Below are 23,293 nucleotides of genomic sequence, written 5' to 3'. Positions count from 1 at the left end.
AAGACATAATGTGTGTATCAGTGCTGGGGGGTAACGAGTCACAAAGTCACAGATTACAGTCACGATATTGCGTTTTTGGTTAACTAAAGAGATCAGCTCATCTGATGCATCTGTTATTCCCTTAATTACAGCGCTAAAGCGTCTTCTACACAAAGATTGAGATCACGGAGTGAAAACAATGAAAAGCGCGCTCTTGAGAATTTGTCAACGCATTTTACTAAGATCTACTCGGATCCCCTGTATTTCATATGTGTATATGTGTCATATATGGATGTGGGGATATAACTGTGCATAGAGAAATGATCCAGTCTGCGTTGGATCATATGGTTTTACATGCCGTTATGTATACATTATACAATAAATACATTAAAATTGGTCATACCTAGCACTCTTATGATGTAAAACACACTTTTGTGTAAACATTCAGTGTCATCAATGGTTAACATTTATCAGTGCAGGACTCACAGTTTGTTTCAGGGCATTTTCAAGCAAATTCGTTGTGGAATATGTTGTCAATGATCTATATAGTTAAATAGGTAAATAACTAAATAAATAAGTAAATAAATAAAACGATACATGGCAGCAGTTTAGTGATCTTCACTGTGCTAAACATTTCCTCGGTCACTTTAACAATAATGAAAAGAATGACACTGCAAATGCAAACCATAACATTTTTGGCAACTTTATATATGAAATCCTCCTATTTCAGATTTTTATAAACATTCAACCAATTGTTTTGTTATTAAATGGTGCATAATATGTCTCACTATGGAATACGGAAGCGTATTGCATTCACTTGAAAAAGAAAAAAAAAATCTTTGATTTGATTTTTTGAATAATTTTTTTTCTGTCTTTCTGACTAATATTTTTTCCCTGTTTTTCTGTCTAATATTTTTTCCCTGTTTTTCTGAGTAATTTTTTTCTGTTTTTCAGAGCAAATTTCAGGTGCCTGCGTTAAGTCGACAAACTAATGATAATACCATCTATGTGACTTAAAGACAGGACTATCTCCCAGTGTCTTAAACCCAGATCAAAGTAAAACTTGATTAAACTAAATGTTGTTATAAAAAAAATTACTACGAAAAACAGAAAAAAAATTACTCCGAAAAACAGAAAAAAAAATTACTCCGAAAAACAGAAAAATAATTACTCTGAAAAACAGAAAAAAAAATTACTCAGAAAAACTGAAAAAAAAATAGACAGAAAGAAAATTATTAAAAAAATCAAACCGAAAATTAATTACTGAGGAAAACAGGAGTTTTTGTTTTCAAGTGAATGCAATACGCTTCCGTATTTTTAAGATTTAAGATACCGTGAAATTATTCTAATTATCTTGCATTCTAGATGTGTGCTTTTATTTTGAAAGGCGGCAGAGGAAACGACATGGTGCAGGAGAGGTCAGCTTGATTGAGCTGGAGCCTCGCGCCTCAGCGGCGGGATGAGAGAGAGAGAGAGAAAGAGCGTGGACAGAGTGGAGGAGGAAGAAGAGGAGGAGGAGGAGGAGGAGGAGGAGTCTGTCCCAGCTCTGCATCTGGCCCGCTCCCCTCTGTCACCCCGGGCCAAACCCGCCCAGCTCCACTCACTCACTCACTCACACACACACTCACTCACACACTGACTGACTCTCTCTCTCTATCACCGCCTGTTTTCCCGCACTGTTCGGCCCGGACTCACACACTCACTCACTCACACACACACTCACACACACTCACTCTCTCACAGCGAGGACGCACGCAATGGAGACGGAAGGGAGCCAGAGCAGCCTGTCCCTGTCCACCGCGGACTCCCCTCACGACCCCTGGTAAACCACACAACTTTACTCTGCTGTTTTGAAACGATCCTGATTCTGCACACACACACACGCGCACGCACGCACGCACGCACGCGCGCACACACAACTTTCCTGTGTGACTGTGTACAGATTTTTAAAAAAAATCAGTGGATGCTCCTTTAATGAATATGCACAACATGTTTTCCTCGCAGCAAAATGTTCATAGGTGGACTGAGCTGGCAGACGACACAAGGTAAGTCTTTCTGCACGCGCACACACACACACACACACACACACACTCACACAATGCTGGCGCGAGTTTAATGGAGCTAAAAGGAAAAAAAAAAAAAAGATTTCTTGATATTTCTCTCTTTGCCTTACACTTTATTTACTTATTTACACATATTTACACATGTACCTAGAATAAATGCCCTCATTACGAAACACTGTAGAGAAAAATGTGTGAAATTGATATTCGTTGAAATGAATAAGGAAAATCTCAGCAGTGCTGAAACTCTAACTAAAAAAAGGACTTCTTTTTTTCTTTCTTTCCACCTACTTTTGTTTGTTTGTTTGTTTGTTTGTTTGTTCTCTCCACACACACACAGAGGGTCTGAAGGAGTACTTCTGCAAGTACGGCGAGGTGAAGGAGTGTATGGTGATGAGAGATCCGGTTACCAAGCGCTCGAGGTGAGCGACGAGCTGAAAGTTTATCTGACCTCCACCGATTCCTCACCGCTCATAACGTGTCATTATGTGTCAACATCGGTTTCTGTGTCATTAATACTCGCTCTCCTCCTCCTCCTCCTCCTCCTCCTCCTCCTCCTCCTCCTCATCCCTCCATCCCCTGGTGTCCACAGAGGATTCGGATTCGTCACCTTTGTCGATCAGGCTGGTGTGGATAAAGTTTTGGCCCAGACAAGGCACGAGCTGGACTCCAAAACAGTGAGTGTGTGTGTGTGTGTGTTTACTTCTCGCCACCAGTTAATCACTGTTTGAGGAGTGGATTTCACCCTAATCTGTGTCCATAATCTGTAACGTTGCTACATTGGAGTGTGTGTGTGTGTGTGTGTGTGTGTGTGTCCGCTGTGACCACGATACGTGATTAATTTATTTTTTAACCCGAGTACAGTATTTTACAATTTCCACATTTCTCCGTCTCCATCTACATGCTGTATTTTGAATAGTTTCAGATGTAAACTTCTCCAAACAGATCGGCAGCGTAGATCATTGGTTCTCAAAGTGCGGCCCGGGGGCCAATGGCGGCCCGCAGAAACATTTCTGGCGGCCCCGCAATGAATCACAGTTGATAGTTTTAATCCAGGAGCGACTAAGCTTGTTAAATATTTATTGGACATTACTGGATACAGACCAATAAGTGTAAACAAAAATACTGGGTATTTACCTGGTTTCTATATGGTGAATTTTAGTGTATTATTGTGTTATAAGCTGGTAATAAGCAGGTAGCTACAGCCCTCAATTACTAGCTATTTACCCAGTAAATATATGGTAACAGAAATGTGTTACTTGGTATTAACCTGTAATTAGAAGGTAAGAACAATGGCCAAAATACTGGGTAATTACCCAGTAAATTATAAATTACATTATATTAACACTTATATTAGTTAATGCTAAACTGTAGAACTGCAATCTGGTCATTAAAATTATTACAAATGGGATTTCTTTCTGTTTTTTTGTTTACTTTGGCGGCCCTCAGTCCAATGTTGGGTTCCTAAATTCAGGTATCAAAACTTTGAGAACCCCTGGCATAGAAGCTCTAATAATGCGAAAAAAAAAGTTTAAAAAAAAACTAAAACAATTCTATTTAATCAAATGATCACAATATAATAGAATAAACCCTTATACTCTCATTCCACCTTTGCCTAATGGAGAGCACGTCCTCCTGCTGAGCGCTGGGAGGATAGACTTTTAAATGGTAAACAGTAAGAATTCCTCTCCTGCTTCAACACATTCACATTAAACCGGTGCGTAGATGACACTCTGCTTCTTCTGCACACTCGGAACTGTCCCTTTAGAGCAGCAGTGGACAGTGAGGACACAGTGGAGGACTGTGATTTAAGGGCCAATTCCAATTCCTATCTTAACCCTCAAGCTCAACCCTTAATCTTAACTGGCCTCAAAACCAAGTGTTGAGGGTTATTTTGTCACTTAGAAATGGGACACCCCTTAAATGCAGATACGCCTTCAGACTGTAGGGGGCAGAATATCGCCAAAGCTGCGTCCAGTCTGTCAACTCCAAAAAAGAAGAAGAAGAAGAAGACATTTACGTCAGGATTATTTATTCTGATCCGTTTGTCAGTCAAGTTATTAGGTTGTCAGTCAGTTATAAGATGATACTCATACAAATATTCAGCTGACAGTTACCACACACCACGACTTATTGAAAGTAAACCACACCGGCCGACTATTGACAAAAGATGGTAAAATAAAAATAAATGTTACGCAACAATGACGTCAGTAATCCATAATATGGGCCTAAACTAAGATCATTTTTATATCTCTATTAACAAAGAAAATACTTCATTTGTATCGCACTCGCTTCGCTGCTTTCGACGCCATCTTTGTTATGTCAAAACACGCAATGCATTCTGGGTAGCCCTTGCTCCCAAGGGTGGTCCCGGAAAATCTCAATATTGAGGGCGATACAGCCCTTAAACTTGACCCTCAACTTAATTTTTCTGAGAATCAGGACAGCACTTGGACTAGAGGGAGAGCATTTTTGAGATTGAGGATTAAGCAAGGAATTGGAATTCACCCTTAGTCTCTGTGAGAAAGAAAAAACTTTTCTTTTTCCTTTGATTGCCCCGAGGGCTAAAATTGATCCGCGAAAGTTTCTGAATGGAGCAAACGCAACGTGAAACCGCAAAGGTGCGAGAGCGGCGACGCAAAAACAAAACTCTTTCCCCGGCTCTTTCCTGGTTTCGAACAGAACCACGGGTGTGAAAGCGTGCGACGCTCTCGGGTCTCGTCTCACCTGTGTGAATTCTAACGTGAAATCTATTAATTGCCTGTGCTGCAGTGTGTGTGAATCAGTGTGTGTGTGTGTGTGTCTTTTTGTCAGTAATGAATGTGGGCCGGTCAGGGAACAATGTGGCCCATTGGTCGCCATAGGGACCACTGCCCCCGCCTCTCTCCTCAGTGGGAGTGGTGATGGCTGCGGGTTAGTCACTGTATTGAAATGAGAGGATGCTATTTCTTCCCCCCCCCCCTCCCTCACCGCCTCTTTTGTGCTCTGAGCGCTGCACCTTCTCCAGTGTTTTTTTTTTTTTTCAGGGTCAGCGGAGTTGTAGGAAGCAAGGAAACTAAAGTAGAAATAAGTAGAAAAAGCAGTCGTTTTTGAACGCGATCCGACATTTGGTGGACGTGGAAGTTTGTTACAATGTCACTTGCTATGACAAGGTGGTTGGACGCCACCAAACTTGCCACGGGGTTTGTTTCCATAGTGACTCACTAAACCCCCCCCCCCACAGCTGAAGAATGGATCTGTCACAGGAGAGAAAAAGAGGGGAGATAACAATGCACGTCATTTACAATTGCTCCTTGGATCCCAGAAATCAAAACGGCATAAACACCTCGCAAATCTCCTGCTCTGATATTGAACTCCACCACTGTGTCAGACCCTGGTTTTTTTAACCCGAGTTCGTCCTCTCATGGCTGCCAGTTGGATGGTTCCGTGGCGTTGGCTATGTGTGTGTGTGGGGGGGGGGGGGTTAGGAGAGGAGGTCCGTGACAGCCTCTCAAAGTGTGTGTTTGACGTAGAGAGGGCTCAGTGATCAACCACAGGGGTTGGATGGTGAGTAGAGTGGGCCTTTTTAGTCGACTTCCCCTCCTCCCTCCACCCTCCCTCCTCCCTCATGCAGACAGGTTACCCTGTTAGAAAGGGGAGAGAAAAGTTCTCCAGTGGCAACAGAAAGAATGTACCATGCTGTGAGCGACTGAAGCGCTCCAGCCCCGGGGAATTAACGGAGCTTTGCACAGCCCGAGAGGCTAAAGAGCAAATACAGTGCTGCGGAGGAATTTATTGGTGCTTATTGTGTGCGCGAGGACAGATGCAGTCCGGTTCTGACCAGTATAGCGAAGCAGGTTTTTTTTTTTGGCTGTGATTTCTGTAACTGCCCCCCCCCCCCCCCCCCCTCTGGGTGCCCTCCCAGTTTCCTGCTATCTGTAAAAGTTAGTGAGGGCCGATGCAAAACTGCACCTTTGTGGGACAAAGTTTCCATTCAGCTGCGGCTGAAATGTGCAGAGTGGTGAGTGTGTGTCCACTGCTCCTTGCCCGGCAGTGATCAGGCATATTTGTGGTCCTCGTTAACCCTTTCCTCGCTGATCTGGGAGGAAAGATGGGATTGGGCGGGAGGGGGGGAAGGTTAACCCCATGTGTGATTAGTGTGGCTGTCCTAACTAATAGGATTGGCGTCAACAAGTCTGAGAGTTGTTCCAAAAGAGATGGCGAGCTTTTGTCCAATCAGCATTTTACGTGGAGTGTGTGTGCGTGCGTGTGTGTGTGTGTGTGTGCGCGGGCTGTGCCAACTGTTGCCTGACGTGGACGTAGCCGCTCAAAGTGGATTGCCCTGATTTCGTAAAACCTCTCTTGGAATTACGTTCAGCTCCTTCCCCCGTGAGCTTCTCTTCGAACCGACTGTGTGTGAGGGATAACGCGTCGCTTCAAGCATGTTGTAGTAGTTCGTTAGCATTTGTGGAATTAACAACAATTTCTGCTGGATGCAAAATGGCGCTCACTTACTGTAACCAGTGTGTGTGTGTGTTTCCGGCCACGTCACACCTGTGCAAGTTGCATGTTGGGTAGAAATGTAGTCGTGATGTCACAGATCTTTAAAACCTTTCTGCCCCAATAACATTGTTGGCTATAGATGGGGTTGTGTGTGTGTGTGTGCGTGTGTGTGTGTGTGTTCTTGTACTTGCGGCATACTGAGGACCAGTGAGGGTTTTTAACCAACAAAGTGAGGTAATTTTTACGAAGTGGGGACATTTTGGCCGGTCCTCACTTTGTTTTCTTAGGAATCACTTCCTTAGGTTGTAAACAATCTATACTCTACATATAATCTATAATCTATACTAATTTTTTTTACGTTTTTTAACATTGGTCCTCAATTTGGTACAAAAACCCGGTACCACCTGCAGACATTTTTTGGTACTGCACCCAGTAGTTTTTTATAGATGTACAAGAATGTGTGTGTGTGTGTGTGTGTGTGTGTGTGTGTGTGTGTGTGTGTGTGACTTTAATTGAATAACATCGTAACATGATTTTCTTCACTATCATATGCATTAAAGGTTTAATACACTCTATCGATATGATGTTTACACCCTGTTTTGCCTCAGATTTGTCAAAATGTTTCTCTTCTCTGTTCTCTGTCGTTAAAGAAGTTTAAAACGACAAACTTGAACGCGTCACCTGATTTCATCACTGCTTTGTTGAGATTCTTTTCTTTTCCAACAAGCCGACTTTCGTTTAAACAGCAACTATGACCTGTTTAATGTCCACAGTTTCCTCCCCACTGATGTGCTGTGTGCCGCCATGTGTTTGATTTTGTGTGTGTGTGTGTGTGTGTGTTTTTGAATGTGCACAGGAAGTGTTGGACATCAGGAGGGTTGGTGACCGGAGGTGACTATCAGAGTAGTCTAGCCACCATAGACACTAAACAGTAGACATCTGCATCTGCTCCTCCAGTCTTAGCCTCTTAGTCTTCTCACTCTGCTAGACGTCTGTTAGAAGAAAAGAAAACGAGAGACGGAGGCAGAACTTGCGGCGGCATCTGACGCTGAACACCGCAAACACCCCTCCTCTGGTAAACACATGTGGTTTACCGCCGAGGCCGTAGCTCTCTCTACTGTAGTTGAACTCTACCGTCTCACGGTTACGGACTAATCTCAGCGCTGTACTGTCTCACCATCTGTCAGCGTGTCTGCAGTACAGTGTGGAGTAGTCTAGTTGTTCTCTAGCTCTATTAGATCAGTATAGACTAATATAGAGGTCTCAAATTCCAGTTTTACAGCCTGTCTATGATTGCATCCTTCACGGCATGGTGTGGCTCTCTCTCTCCTTACAATCTTAACCTTGGTGACGTCCACTGGGGCGTTATTGTGTTTGTGTGGTTTCTGTCGCTCTTGTCGCGTCAAAGGGACACTGTGTAGTGTTTATGGGTTTATATGACCCAAAATCCACTTTTTTATATAGTTTTTATATAGCGTTCGCACCGTTCCGTCTGTCCGTCATTCCGTCCGTCCGGACTAAAATGAATACCTTCTTGTGCGCGTACGTCCTTCACATTTTGCAGGATTGTTAAGTGGGTGAATATCTCCAGGCGTTTTTTTCGTTTTGTCCAAAAACCTTTTTTTTTATTTTTCGTGAATTTTTACGCGTTTTTTTTGCGGGGGAAATGTGAGAAATGTGTAAACGGCACTTTACGAGCTTGTCAACGCGATAACTCGACAAATATTCAACATATTGATGTCAAACTGGCACTGTCAATGCCTCTTACAAGTATCTCGGACAAGTTCGAAGATGGGTGACCTTGACCTACTTTTCAAGGTCACAGCTGCACTTGTAACTTGGAAAATAGCCAAAAACCGGCACTTTTCAAGCTTGCCAACGCGATAACTTGACAAATATTTATTGTATTGCTGCCAAACTGGCACTGTGGATGCCTCTTACAAGTATCTTGAACAAGTTCGAAGCTGCTCCTCTGCTCACCCCCTCCCTTCCCTGAGCGCTACGGTGTCCTCAGCCAGTCAAATGTCGTCCTCGTCGTCTTTCTCCGTGTCAGCAGATGAGGTTCGTGAGGCGAGGGAGAGGGCGGAGCTACCGCGGCCGTAGCAGACGAAGCGGAGAGAGTGGAGGCGGGACTTCCGCTACAAGTAAAGCGACGCTTGTTTTGTTCTCTCGCGTTTGTCCTAACAGGCTCCCGTAGAAACATGGCGTCGTGGCAATGCAGTAGCGGCCCGCGACCATGTTATTTTACATAAACCACTACGAAAATGGAACAAAAACTATTATACAGCGACTAGACAATGCAGGAGCACATAATATGTATAAAAAAGTGGATTTAGGGTCATATAAACCCATAAATACTACACAGTGTCCCATTAAGCTTGAGCAGCTGCAGGGCAGAGGACCGATCACCTGACGTCATCACATCTTCCCAAACGCTGAGGGAGGCAAACACAGACAAACACACAAAATCGGGTGGATCTGCTGTCAGTGTGGTAGTGATTGACAGCTCCCTCTCCTCCGTCCATCCTTGCTTTATCACTCTCTCTCTCTGTGTTGGACACACACTTGTCCTCTCTCTCTCTCTCTCTCTCTTGCTCTCTCTCTGCACCGAGGTGAGCTGTGTTTGTGATTGTAGTGCCTGTGTGAGATTCCAGGAGATCACATGTCACATGGTAGTGACGAGAGAGAGAGGCAGGGGTTCACTGGACATTCCCGGGCATTCCACCTGAGCTCACACACACACACACACACATTTACTGTACGACAGCTGTAATATAATCATGTGAGCGCGCTTAGTAGTAGAACAATAACAATAAAAATATTGGAATAATATATATATATTTATTGATCCAAATTCAAAATTTTCCCAGAATAATTTTAAATTATCCGGCAGTTATTTACAATTTACTGCCGTGTTAAAATAGTTTTAGTGTTTTGTCATTTGAACTTAATTGTAATTAGCAAACACTGCAGTTGTGCACGGATTGTGCGTGCTACATTTTAACATTTGAATAAGTCTAAAATAGGGCTGGGCGATTTGGGTTCAAGCAGCTCACCCCGATCACGATAAACCAGCGATAAGTTCGAAGTTGCTAAATGAACGTCTTCGCCTAATTTGCATAATTCAAAAACAACTTTTAATTTGTTTTCCTTTTTTTTTGAATTATCGAATGCATCGATAACGGCAAAATGACGTAGATTATCGTAAATTTTCGATACGTCGCCCAGCCCTAGTACAAAACATATTTAACGTAACATTTTGTTTGAGTGAAATTACCGTAATAACCACGCGTCGGCTTTGTCGTGCAGCTTTTTTTCCGACAGCGCACACCACCGCGTGATTTACGGTAACGCAAAGTGCGCTTTTGCGCAAACGCGTCGCCTGAGATGCGCTTAAATACGCGTTAAAGGCGTTAAAAACAATCACCACTGACCGACGTAAACAGGACAAATAAAAGAGCACATCCACGGTGTTTGGAGCGCCAGAAATCTGAAGTGTTTTTTTTTATGTGTTATAGTAATAAACAAACAGTAAATAAATGAGTCAGGATGGAGAAAGAATGACTTGTGAAACCGATAACTCTGTGTGATGTGTCGTCTGAAATTCACCCACAGTAGATTCTGGCACTGATCTTTTAATTCGAAGGTTTATTATTGGTGTAAAATGGAGGTGAAATTATGTTAATTTGGCAGAAAAATAATAATCTGGTGCCGGGTCAGCTCTACAAAATAACAAATGTTATAATAATATCTTAAAAATAAGATCAGGGACTGTATCTGACCTGATCTTAAAGAATTCTTCAGTGAAATACACTGTGACACACAGTCCTACATCACTGATCACACACACACACACACACACACATCCCAGTGTTTTGATTTAGCTTTAAACCGTGTTGTGGTTCATCAGCAGAGGAAAGTGTGTGTTTGATAGACTTTGGTTGAGGTGTGATGATGATGATGATGATGGTGGAAACACGGCGTTTACACCTTTTTACATTACACCTTTTTACCGATGATGATGATGATGATGATGATGAAAAGCTGACAGGTTGCCGATTTCTCTGCGCCGCGACACGACGCTAACCGGTCCTCTGCTCTTCTTCTGTCCTCCTCTCTGTCCTGTAGATCGATCCAAAGGTTGCATTCCCTCGCAGAGCTCAGCCCAAGGTGAGTGGATCTGTCTCCGTGTGTTCATGTGTGTGTGTGTGTGTGTGTGTGTGTGTGTGTGTGTGTGTGTGTGTGTGCTTCAGTGGCTTATGTGGGCTAATGCCTTGTTAATCTGATGAACATGAGCAGCGCTGACATCACTGGACTGTTACGCGATGGACAAAACAACTACAAACGTACAAACACAAAGTGTCGAAAAAACTTTCTCTTCTCCCTGAAAGAGCCGGAGAAGCACCAGTGAATCCCGCTCGTGTCACGATAACTAACAATTACGTCAATATAACAGATCTGTAAACACGGCGGCGTCTGGTTCTCCAGCAGCAGCAGCAGCAGCTCCACTCCAGAAGCTTTGGAGAATTTCAATTTCCTCTATAATGAAATGCTTAAATTCATATTTAAGTTCAAATCTATATTTAACTGCTTGCATTAATTGGTAAAAAAAAAGTAGCCAAATACGTATAAATATTTAAATACTTTGTGAGAGCAGAGCACAGCTTTTAAAGTCACGGTTTTAAAGTCTACTTCACTGTATTAAAGGGACATTTCTAATGTTTCTAATGATGCACTTTAGGACACTTTCCCACAGAGCTGCTGTTTGTGATGTGACACCTCTCTTTAAAAAAAAAAAAATCATAAATAAATCAATTTTCAACTCTTTATTTTCCATTAAACCTCCCGTCCTGACTTTATTCGTGTGCAGTTCTAACATCACAATGACAAAGTTTAAGCCCAAAACTTGTCTAGCTTTAAAGCTTTAAAGAATGAGCTGTTGTTGCTGCTGTTGTTATAATTCTTATTCTTATTATGTTCAGAATCATTTAATCGAGTTATCGTTTGGTCCATAAAATGAAATAAAATGAGTTCTTTGTTATCTGGAGCAAAGAACCAGAAAATATTCACATTTAAGAAGCTGAAACAGTCTTGTTTTAATCATGAAAAAGATTAAAATAGTTATATATCGAATATTTATGAAACTAAATATGAAACTTTGTGATGACACACTAATGTTTGACAAGATAGAGCTCAAACAATGACTCTATTATGAATCGATTTCTAAATTAAAATGGATTGTTTGGGCTTCTTAACTGTGAATATTGTCTTGTTTCTTTTGCTCCACCTCACAAAGAAATCTTTAAAAGTGAATCGTTTTAGTTTGTGGACAAAAAAACAAGACAATTGAGAACATGGTTTCCGAGGTTTTTCTGACATTTTTTGGACCACAGCCGAGCACTGTGCTGTTAAAAGCTGCTTCTCTCTCTCCGTTTTTTTTGTTTTGTTCCTGTTTTGTTTTTTTCTTCAACTTGCCACAAAGAGCTTTGACAGAAAGTGGGAGAAAGTGGAACCAAAAATAATTACAGGTGTCTTTTGCTGCAGCCAGAGCTGGCTTTGTGTCCAGGAAGTAATGTTCAGCAAACTCTTAAAAAAAAAGAACACATGTGGATCATGTGTTTCTATCATAATTATGCTTTTTTTAATGGATTTAACTATAATATAATAACTATAATTTTATTTCACATACATTACTCATTTTTATATGAATCACATCCACGTTTGATAAAGTTTTGGCTTCATTCTGCTCACTGATGATGGTTTAAGTCCTAAACATATATTTATATTTTTTTTCATTATGTTACAACTCAATATTTGGGACTTTTGCTTGATTTTTTACTGTTTAAAAAAAACACTTTAATTGAATTTCAAACACATGACGCATTATACTGTATCTGATGCAAAAAACACATACAAAAACAGTAAAAAACAGTGGATATAAAGTGCAAACAACAATATAAAACAGTGCAAAACAGTGCAAAATACATACAAAAGGGTCCACATTTTAAAGAATTACATTTTTCTGATCCCTATCGAGGCTTTTTCTCCCCCTGAGTTCTGATAAAACTTGTTTATATACTGTATTATTGTTTGTTTTATGACCATCGCACACCGAGTTTTCCATAATTTTGACCCTAAAATGCAGATGACCAACTGCATGTCCTGTCCTTATCTTTCTGGTTTATTTTTTTTAGTAAATTATTGTTGTATGATGTCCATACATGTTTTATTGATAGCAGAAAGTCTGTAAGAAGAGTATAATGGTGAACATGACCACAAATTGCAGTTCTAATTTAAAGAAATGACATAATTCTGTACATTTATTTCAAAAAAAAAAAATCACTTTTGTGCGATAGCAAAAATAACAATACACATTTGTTTATAAGTGTAATCTTAACCTAACATTTCTGGATCAATATATAGAAGAAAAAACGTTGGTATATATTCGCTGGTTACTGAGAGCAGAGTTTGTTAATCTTGTTTTTCTTCACAGTTGGTGACTCGAACCAAGAAGATCTTTGTAGGAGGCCTGTCGGTGAACACAACCATCGAGGATGTCAAGCAGTACTTTGACCAGTTTGGGAAGGTGAGTGTTGTTTAAGAGAGTGTTAAAGACGTCGGCGGTGTCAGACTGTGGCCAACGGTGTTCCTGAAGAGAAGCAGAACGCGGCCCGGCGAAGGGATTACTGTCGCCGCTCTCGTGCGTTCGCGTACGTCGGCGCTGAAACTAATCAGCGGCTTAGAGACGCGTTTTTCCGCCGCGTCTCACCCGCAGAAAACTTCACTCTGAGTCGAGCGGCCGCCTGGAAGTGAAGGAGTTACTGGTGGTGGTGGTGGTGAGGGAGGGAGGGGGGAGGATGGAGAGAAAGGGCTTTTAGAGGAGGGTAGGAAGGGAAAAATAACGAGGCTCTGAGAGGCTCTGAGAGAGAGCAGCAGGCAAAGTTGGGGGGGGGGGTGGGTGGAGAAGGGAGAAAAGTTTTGTGGTGATGGTGAGGAAGGAGGAGGGATTATCAGAATCTGAATTAATCTGATGTAACAGCTGCTCCCACCCACAACCCCCTCCTGGTCCGTTACCGTGGTGACCCGGCTCGCCCATTGTCCCCGAGTATTTCTGTGGGTAAGGGGTTTTGTTCTGAAGGAGGTGGTGTTGGGGGTGTTAGCATGTTAGAGTGTGTGTGTGTGTGTGTGTGTGTGTGTGTGTTGGGTGGGGGTTAACGCAGGAGTTTAGTAATTACCCCCCCCAAAAAAAAGATTTGAATCAAGCTCAAACTACCGTCTCTACTCGGACACACACACACCCCCCCCCCCCCCCCCGTCTAATGAGCTTGTGTTTGGTTTATTTTCGAAACTTGTTTTCACATAAAGTTGAATTTAAAAGAAAGTTTGTTTGAGAGAATAGTCGATGGGCTGTGACAAAGGATCTGACGAGGGCGGGAGGGCCTGATTGAGACCGAGAGGGAAGTGGGGCAAAGATAGGGTGTGTGTGTGTGTGTGTGTGTGTGGTGGCGGGCGGGGGAGTGTGTAAAAGAGCCATTATTCCTCCATACAAAGCAAGACAAATATTCTTTTTAAGTTTGTTCAAAAGTTTTCTGCACGCTGAAAGTTTGCGGATCGCTCACGCTTCTCAAATTCCATGATGTGTGTGTGAACAAACGGCAACACAAACTTTTTTTGTGACGATTAAACTTCAGGCGGACCAGCGCGACAAACTTTTCAGAGTGAGACTCGCGCGCGACGCCACGTTTTTTTTTTCCTGACCGCGCCAAAGGTTCGGCCTCCAGCTTCGCCGCGCGCTCCCTCCTCAATCATAGCGGCGAGATGAAATTTTGCCGAGAGAGATGTCGAGGGGATGGACGGCGAAATGTGGGGCTCCAGCCATCCATGGAAGTTCCTGATTAGACTGCCTCACTGGACCTTTTGTGTCCCGTCCTGGGCGAGGACAAAGGAGCGCGGAGAGGGATGGGTTAGGGGATAACGGGGAAGATGAGAGGTGGGGAGGGAAAAAAGAAAAAAGAGAGAATAAGAGGGAATATTGTCCAGAATCACACCGTTAAAATGTCCCCACTGTTTGAAATGATGTGGAATCGACTCCGTTTAGAGGCTTTAACGGGGAACTGTTGTGAAGTTTCTGTGTATTTGTTAAATCCGTGTCGTATATTTTGTGTAGATCAGAGTCTCTTGACCTCTGCTGCGTTGGTCGTCTACGTGGATAATGCGGAGATGCAACAAACACGTACAAAAACAGTAAAAGACAGTGTATATAAAGTGCAAACAACAATATAAAACAGTGCAAAACAGTGCAAAATACATACAGAGGGTCCACATTTTAAAGAATTACATTTTCTCCTCCTGAGTTCTGATAAAACTTGTTTATATACTGTATTATTGTTTGTTTTATGACCATCGCACACCGAGGTTTTCCATAATTTTGAGCCTACAATGCAGATGATCAACTGCATGTTTTTTATCTATAAGTGAGTAAATTATTGTTTTATAGTTGATGTCCGCGTTAAGACCATTGTTTTTTAAGCTTTTCCCAGACTTCCTTTCTATTAAAAAGTACCGTAGTGTCTCATCATCGCTGCAGTTAAACACATTGTTGGACATTGTTTCGTGTGTTGCTTGCTACGCAGATAAAAGTGTGTGAAAAGTAAAGTAAAGAGCGACGGGGTCGAGCGTGTCGCAGTTGTTAAGGCAAATGTCAGACTGGAAGGAGGCAGCAGTGACTTGAGAGGCATCGGAGTAACAGGTCCGCTTTCACACTGACACTCCGCACTCACCTTTGACCTTTCTGTAGGCAAACTGCCCTGGGGGGGGCGGGCGGGGGGGGGGTTTTCCCACATACACACACACACACACACACACTGAGTGCGACCATGTGTGTGTGACAATTTGACAGTGAGAAACTACTCGATGGACCACGTCCAGCAAACTTATTATAGCGCAGATAATTTTACCGAATGTTTATTTGGACCCGTGTTTGCAGACTGGAGCATAAACATGTGAGCTTGTGGGGATGTGGGGGGGGGCAGGGTGTGGGGGGGGGGGTCAACTTTGACATCAGAGACTCATGAGCGCTCGTGTGTGTGTGTGTGTGTGTGTGTGTGTGTGCGTAGAATAGACACCTGTGTCTTTGCTCTGTAAAGAGAGGCCGGGCTGGAGGGAGAGGTCAAAGGGAGAAGAGGAGGAGGAATTACGGCCGACTGTGCCAACAAACAAAGCCTGGAGGCCTCTTTGTTCTCCCTCTCCCTTTGTCTCTCCTCTTTCTCCTCCCTTTTCCACTTTGACCCAATCCCCTTCTCTTCTCTTTCCCCCCCTTCTTCTTCTTCCTCAACTCTTACAGAACTCTCTGTGCTCTATTTTCACCGTATCTCCACCTGTCGCCGTATCTATCAGCTCTCTCCACTCTCTCTATTCGAGTCTCCACCTGCCCACGGGGTTCACCTCCTCGCTCGCGACCGGGACTGTTTCTCTGTGTGTGTGTTTCTCTATTTGTGGCCGTCTTTGTCTCTCTAACCACTATTCATAAGGCATATTTGATGTCGGCTCGAGCTCCTTTTATAAGGGCTTTTTCGTACAGTTGCCATGGGAATGTCAAACTTTGGAGGGGAGGAAAGGGGGGGCGGATTGTGTGATCTCTGTGAAAAGGATTGTGACCAGGGCAACTTTCCATGCCCCCCCCCCCCATTATGTCCTCATGCCACGTACAGTATTGGTTTATATTTTCCCGTCTTTGCTCCTTCAGTCTCATCTTTGTAACCTGTCGCTTGTCTCCCCTCCCTCTCTTTCCCCTCTCCCCCCTCCTCTCTGTCCATCTGTTGCTGAGCCTCCCTACAGAACTTGAGAAGGGCTGAGGTCAGGCAATATGCTGTGTGAGCAAGAGCGAAGGGAGAGAGAGAGAGCTACGAAAAAAAAATAAACGCCGTTATTTTGTCTCCCTTTCAGGTCGACGATGCCATGCTCATGTTTGACAAGACCACCAACAGACACAGAGGTGAGACCCATTCTTTCCACTCGTGCCCAACGTATCTCCGTCTTCATCGGGTTTGACACTGGTCCTCCTCCACTTCTTTCCTGGATGTCTATCGATTATAGTCACCCCCACACACATCCCCCCCGCCCCCCGCCACAGGCCTCCTTCCTGTGGGCTGAGCTGGAGGAGACGAACAGGGCTAGTCTAATTAGCCAGTCCGTTAATCGGGATCAGGATAAAACCTCCTTAAGCACCTCCTCCCCAACTGAGGACTGATCGATTATGACAGCCCACCAGATTTGTCCGGGCCTTCTGGTCAGGAAGGGAGGGAGGGAGGCAAGGATGTTAAGAGAGAGGGGGGGGGGGGTTGTGTTAAGCGGCTATTCCAGCACTGATTACTGGAGACTATTAGCTGTACTTGTGCACAGAGAGGCCTACTGTGTAAATCCACCATACTGTGTGTCATTGTTTTACAATTCAACTTCTCCCGACCAGGGTTCGGATTTGTGACGTTCGAGAACGAGGACGTGGTGGAGAAAGTCTGCGAGATCCACTTCCACGAGATCAACAACAAAATGGTGAGTGTGACGACGCTCTGATTCTGTCACTTTTCATTTCCCAGAATTAAAAAAAACAAAAAACTGATGTGTCAATTGTCTGGAAACAGGTGGAGTGTAAGAAGGCTCAGCCCAAGGAGGTGATGTCCCCCACAGGCTCAGCCAGGGGGCGCTCTCGGGTGATGCCCTATGGGATGGACGCCTTCATGCTGGGCATTGGTATGCTGGGTAAGTTGGTATTGATCAGACGAGGAAGGTTTAGGCTTTAGGGTTGAGGCCCCTGGTGCTCTGAAGGTCACATGACGCCCTCATGGTTGAGAGAAGAAATGTGGATTGAGGCAACAGCAACGGTTGCGCTAGTAAAGTGAGCAAAAAAAAGGCAGAAAACGTGAATTCTACTCCTAAAAAAACCTGGTCGTTCTTGTCCCCACCCTTCTGTGTGCTGCTGGTGTATACACACAAACCCTACCTCTGTCGGGTCTGATAGTTTTGCTTGACAGAGCCGGTTACATTTACTGTAGCAGTTGTGATAATAATGTTATTATCACATATTTAGAAAAGTGCATCCAAGACATACTTATTAGTAAAACTAATTGGCACTTTCTCCCAGAAAACTGTTGATATTTTCTCTTTTTTACATTACACATAGATTACTACTATTATTAGTTGTGTAACTTTTTCTGAGATTTTTCTTTACTGTATTCACAGTAGTGAGGATGCAAACTAACACCAATGCTACCACCTAGTGTTTAGTGTGAGAATTACACTTTTTTTTTTTTTTAAACCACTTAGTACAGTGGAGCTAAGGACGACTTTACATGAGACTGCATGTAAAGAAATGACAGTGATAGATTAGCTGTGTGGTTAAGGTTAAACATGATTTTGTCTGTGAGGTCAGCTCTCCTGGTGTCAGGGTGTGGACAAAGAAAAAAATCTGTGCTGTCATAGCCGAGAGTGAAACACGAGACAAAGACCGTAATCTGCCCAGTCCTGTCCTAGTGAAGAAATCCAGACCTCAGGTGTAGAATATCATCCACCTGCATGTCACACACCGTGGCAGGCATTACTCACACACACACACACACACACACACACACACACACACACACACACACACACACACCTGTTACTCAGTTTACCTTTTAACACTGCACAGATTCTGCTTCCTTATATCTCTTAAAGAGCCCATATTATACCCTATAACCCCAAGTTAAACTGGTTCCTGGTGCCCTAATGAATATGTCTGTGTCATGCTTTAGTCAAAATATCATAAGGATGAAGCACAATAACAGTTCAATAACTCTGCCAAAACAGCCCTTTTCAGAATGCTCGGTTTTGTGCCTGGTCATTTACATGTGAATGAGACCCAGGTAATCACACACCCACTGCTTCCAGGAGAGTGTCGATCCACAGCCATACTGTCACCACTTATCACCTATTGTCATGCACCGTCGTCACAACCCGCGCTCCATATACCCCATAGTAATGTCCGTTTACCCGTTGTTACTGCGTTTCACCGTAATGCATAGAGTGACCACGATTTTGGCTTCTCGCGATCATAAAAACATTAGAATCGAAGAAAAACGATTAATGCGCCGCACGGCACGGCGTGTATGTAAATTCCTATGCTAGAAAAACACCTTGAATGCACCAGTGTTACTGCAGCTGCAAGTGACGTGTGTGGATCAATAATAATGAGGAGAGAACGTGGAAACACGACAGAAAGGAAGCCTTTGGTTGAGAAGAAATGTAGGACAACATCTACATCTTTCTGCAGTGCTTTCAAACGCGTGCTCTTCATGTTATTGATCCACACGTCACTCGCTAACTGCAGCGGCACGTAGCTGATGCGTTCAAGGTGTTTTTCTAGCATAGGAATTTACATACACGATCAACAACAAAAGGCTTGTGAAGCTTGTGAACATTTTTTTCATAAATAAAATATATCCACTGGACACACAAGTCCTCTGAGGCTGGAAGTTTGTGTAAAACACTGTGCTCCGCTGTGCAGCCACTCTTCCTCCCTCGCCTGCACTCTCGTATTTCACAGAGCTCTGAAGTACTCTGCCTGGCGGGGTGCCAAAATTCACGGTGAAATGCTCGCTATGTCGTCATTCCGCGGGAGGTTTAAACATCGCGTGTTTTATCGCCTATACTTACACTAAGTGGAACCACTTAAACATGACTGAGTCTTGTTTTTTCACATTTTGGGGACTGGTATGGCCCAAATATAAGTACTAAAATGATTAAAAAGTTGATTTTGCACAATATGGGCCCTTAAACTCTAACTTTGTTTGTTTTTGTTTCCACAGGTTATCCTGGCTTCCAGACGGCCACATACACCAGCCGGAGCTACGCCGGCATCACTCCCGGATACACCTACCAGTTCCCAGGTAATCACAGCACATTTTCTGTTTCTGTCTGAGAAAAGATGAAAGTCCAGTATGTAAGACTCTGTCACAGTATCTGATCATGTTGAGACTGCGGATTGGGAACGACAGTGACAGTATTTTGTCTGTACTGTTGTTGTTGGTGAGTTCAGTTTGTTATATGAACATTATTCCTGAGTCTCTGTGACATATTAGGAGGATTTTTATCATTTATTACATAATGCACCTTTAAATGTAGCCTGTTATTAGAAGCTGTCCACCAAAGAAGTGAAATCAGTGTCTGTTTTTAAATTGTTGATTAAAAATAACTGTGTGTTGTTTTTAACACCACTCTTTTGGCTTTAAAACATCCTCCTCCTCCTCCTCCTCCTCCGTCCTTGCGTTCCTTGAACCCCGTGTTTCCTCACCTGAACGCTCGGTGTCGCCCTCCTCGGGCAAAACAGTGGTGGTGTGTATCTCAACAGCGCTCTGATGTTTCTGTTTTAGAGTTCCACTTAGAGAGGACTCCCCTTCTGACTTCACCCCACCCCCCTGAGCTCACAGGTCAGTCAGTTCCTCCTCTGGACTTTACCATCAGCATGTGGTCACTCTGCTAGACCTGCTCATCTTTGTCAGGGCAATGTTTTTGAAATGTTCTCAGACATTAATGCTTTTCTTTTCTTCTTTTAGCCATTCCTCTCACAGCATATGGACCAATGGCAGCTGCGGCGGCGGCAGCAGCAGTAGTCAGAGGTATGAAAATGACTTTTTTTAATTTGCTCTTATATAGTGAGCATGAATCAAACGTAATTATCTTAACATTTTAGGTTCTACCCCATCTCGCTCAGCTGGATTTTTGGGTACGAGCAGCCCGGGCCCGATGGCGGACCTGTACGGAACAGCAGGTCAGGAGTCGGCTGTCAGCAGTTACCTCAGCGCTGCAAGCCCCGCCCCCAGCACTGGATTCAGCCATAGTTTGGGGGTAAGACCTTGTTGTTTTTCCAGTTCTGTATTAGAATAGTGTCTGTCCTTATTCTGTGTACAGTTACTTTATAACTACTATAATAGCTTCAAAATAAGACTTTGGGGCCAATTCCAATTCCTATCTTAACCCTCAAGCTCAACCCTTAATCTGACCTGGCCTCAAAACCAAGTGTTGAGGGTTATTTTGTCACTTAGAAATGGGACACCCCTTAAATGCAGATACGTCTTCAGACTGTAGGGGGCAGAATAAAGCCAAAGCTGCGTCCAGTCTGTCAACTCCAAAAAAGAAGAAGAAGAACACATTTACGTTAGGATTATTTATTTATTATTTAATTTCAGTCAAGTTATTAGGCGCCATCTTTGTTATTTCGAAACACGCACTGCATTCTGGGTAGCCCTTGCTCCCAAGGGTGGTCTCTGAAAATCTCAATATTGAGGGCGATACAGCCCTTAAACTCGCCCCTCAACTTAATTTTTCTGAGAATCAGGACAGCACTTGCACTAGAGGGAGAGCATTTTTGAGATTGAGGGTTAAGCAAGGAATTGGAATTGGAATTCACCCTTTGATTTCTACTTTAAACACGGGCCTTGCTTTACGGAGGAGGCCATCTTGTGCCGCCAGAATGGACAAACCAGACCGAGCATGCTTTTTGTCTTTTAAAACAAGAGGACATACATGCTCTCTGGTGTGTGAAGGCCGCCATAGTTTTGCACACTGCATTCTCTAGCCCCTTAAACTAACCTTAACCATCACAACTAAACCTAACCTTTACCTTAACCTAAACCTAAACCCAATTCTAGCACTAGAAATACTCCCATGTGCATAGATTCAAGGCCAAACTGCACTACGTGGTAACTACTTGTACTTTAATGGCTTTAATTCCACTCCATGGTCCCTCCACGACTCGACCTGCCTGGTACCTGCTACTTTTTTTTTTAGTATCTGCTCTGGCGAGGTTCTTAGCGAGCCGAGCCGATTATACGCGGGACATCAGACATCAGAGTTTCATCGAATGTTTGTGTTGTGACCCTTGACCTTGTGTTCTCGCTCCCACAGGGCCCGTTGATCGCCACAGCCTTCACTAACGGATATCACTGAGAGACATGTAAGTAGCCTTTAAATTAAAATAACCTTAACCTTTCAAAGCCTAAAATCACCCGGATTCATCTGTGACTAATTCACATGGCCTCCGTGTCTGTTACAGAGCTGCTTTGACTCGCTGACCAGGCCTCTGTCTCTGTCCAGCTCCACGGTGTCAGCCTGAACGAAGCCGACCCAGCTGACGCCTCACTAAACTCCGCCCCCCACCCTGAGAAAAGAGGAAGACGGAGCGTTTATCACTGTATCTAATAGCAAAACACGCAGATGCTGAAGCTTAAGTGTTTTTTTCTTCCTGATGTTATGTTTCACCTTTTTCTTTTCCTTGTCTGCGTTTTTCTTGATCTGTTTTTGACTGTATTTTATCGGGGTTATTTTGAACTTGTGTCTCGTTGAGACGAGCGGAGTGAACTCTCCGCGGGTTGAAGCCTGTTTTGAAGGTGAAGAGCTGTTCATTTGTACTGGAGATGAGAAAAAAAAAACAACAACTGTATATTTGTCTAGTTGTCTATACTAGTTCATACTGAATTCTAACAAAAAAAAAAAACGTTTGTGATTAATACTATTTCTCGAGAATGTGTCACAAAGTGTATATCTTGGTAGGTTTTTAACAAAGACTCGTTATACTAATAATGTTCAGACAAAGTTAGTCACAGCTCCATGAAATGCCTACGTGGGCTGTACGATTTTGTAAAATATTGTAAATATGACTGGTTTTGGGGGGGGTTAGCGGGCGGGTAAAGGGGCGGGGTCTGCAGCTAATGTGTGTGTGTTTGGGGGAATGTGACGGAAAAGCGCGACTGTTACGTATCGTAGTTCAAACACGGAGGTCAAGAGCATTTCAGTTTGTGTGTTTCTCTGCAGGCGTTTGTGAATGGATCGTCATTGAAGTGTCTTAACTGCTGCACCAGAGGTTGAACACTGTGAGCGGGGGGGAGGATGGGGGGGTAATCGTGTGTGTGTGTGTGTGTGTGTGTGTGTGTGTGTGTGTGTGTGTGTGGGTACGAAAACCCCTCCACTTTCAGGAGGAGGAGGAGACGGAAAAACACAAAAACACGCTGTTTTCTTACTTTGATCATTTTTGTTTCGTTTTAATCTGCGATATCTTGACGATTTGTCTGTGAAGGAATATGAAGGAGCAGCGGCCGTTGAAACAGCGACTGTCTCTCGCTTTTTTTTGCGGTTTTATACACATTGGTTTTCCAATGTGACATGTGCTGTTTTTTGGGGTGGGGGGGGGGGGGTGTATGGGGGGGAGGGGGTACCTCAGTTCCAAAATGTGAAACTTTAATCTGACTTTTGTATTACTACATTAACATCTGTGTCAAAGGGTGGATGGTTACACCTTTAAAGAAAGGTGGGGTGGGGGGGTGTGTCTTCTTAACTCTTGTTTACCTGTCACCCCCCCCCCCCTTCCCCCCCTTCCCCCTCCCTCACCCCTCACCTGTCACTGCAAATCCACTGGAGGTCACACACGTTGTAACAAGGTGGTACTTTTTTTTTAGACCAAAACAAACCTAGAACGTTGCACTGGCCGATCCTCACATTAATGACGTGTGTGTGTTTTTTTTTTTCCGTGTCATCTTTAAGAACAAAGCACTCTCCGACCGACGAGATATTTTTAATACGCTCATTCACGGCGCTGTCCGGTTACCATGGTAGTTTCATTCTCCGATGCTGTTTTCATTGAATAATAACAATCTTGTCGACACTGTAACTTTTTTTTTCCTGATTTTTTCTTTTCTTTTTACTGTCATGTTTTTTCCTTTGGGGGGAAAAAACTTTTTAAA

The 23,293-nt window shown here is 43.4% G+C and overlaps 1 protein-coding gene across 3 annotated transcripts; it reads left to right on the top strand.

The window, feature by feature from the left end:
* The first annotated feature begins 1,586 nt into the window (after positions 1–1,586).
* On the top strand, positions 1,587–22,656 carry msi1b (musashi RNA binding protein 1b). Of its 3 annotated transcripts, none has more exons than XM_083902285.1 (16): positions 1,587–1,801; positions 1,984–2,024; positions 2,380–2,461; positions 2,632–2,716; positions 10,650–10,691; positions 13,015–13,107; positions 16,359–16,376; positions 16,467–16,515; positions 16,990–17,072; positions 17,162–17,279; positions 19,364–19,444; positions 19,928–19,984; positions 20,111–20,173; positions 20,269–20,402; positions 21,462–21,510; positions 21,610–22,656. In XM_083902285.1, the coding sequence occupies exons 1-15, from the start codon at positions 1,737–1,739 to the stop codon at positions 21,501–21,503; spliced, it is 1,053 nt and encodes a 350-aa protein (XP_083758411.1). In that variant the 5' UTR covers positions 1,587–1,736; the 3' UTR covers positions 21,504–21,510; positions 21,610–22,656. The 3 variants fall into 3 exon arrangements, with proteins under 3 accessions (XP_083758411.1, XP_083758409.1, XP_083758410.1); XM_083902283.1 differs by having other exon boundaries at positions 20,248–20,402; positions 21,610–22,245; XM_083902284.1 differs by lacking the exon at positions 16,359–16,376 and having other exon boundaries at positions 20,248–20,402; positions 21,610–22,244.
* The last annotated feature ends 637 nt before the right edge of the window (positions 22,657–23,293 follow it).

The sequence above is a fragment of the Microchirus variegatus genome, assembly GCF_963457635.1.
Source record: "Microchirus variegatus genome assembly, chromosome: 16".
Lineage (NCBI taxonomy): Eukaryota > Metazoa > Chordata > Actinopteri > Pleuronectiformes > Soleidae > Microchirus > Microchirus variegatus.
Note: the sequence above shows the minus strand (reverse complement) of the source record. Positions and strands in the feature narration are given on the sequence as shown.

What these genes read in the sequence shown, in the direction of transcription:
- msi1b (XM_083902283.1), top strand. Translation starts at nt 1,737, where the DNA reads ATGGAGACGGAAGGGAGCCAGAGCAGCCTGTCCCTGTCCACCGCGGAC. An exon ending in GAGCTGGCAGACGACACAAG is followed by an intron (nt 2,025 to 2,379) that starts GTAAGTCTTTCT and finishes ACACACACACAG; the next exon opens with AGGGTCTGAAGGAGTACTTC. An exon ending in GCTGGGCATTGGTATGCTGG is followed by an intron (nt 17,280 to 19,363) that starts GTAAGTTGGTAT and finishes TTGTTTCCACAG; the next exon opens with GTTATCCTGGCTTCCAGACG.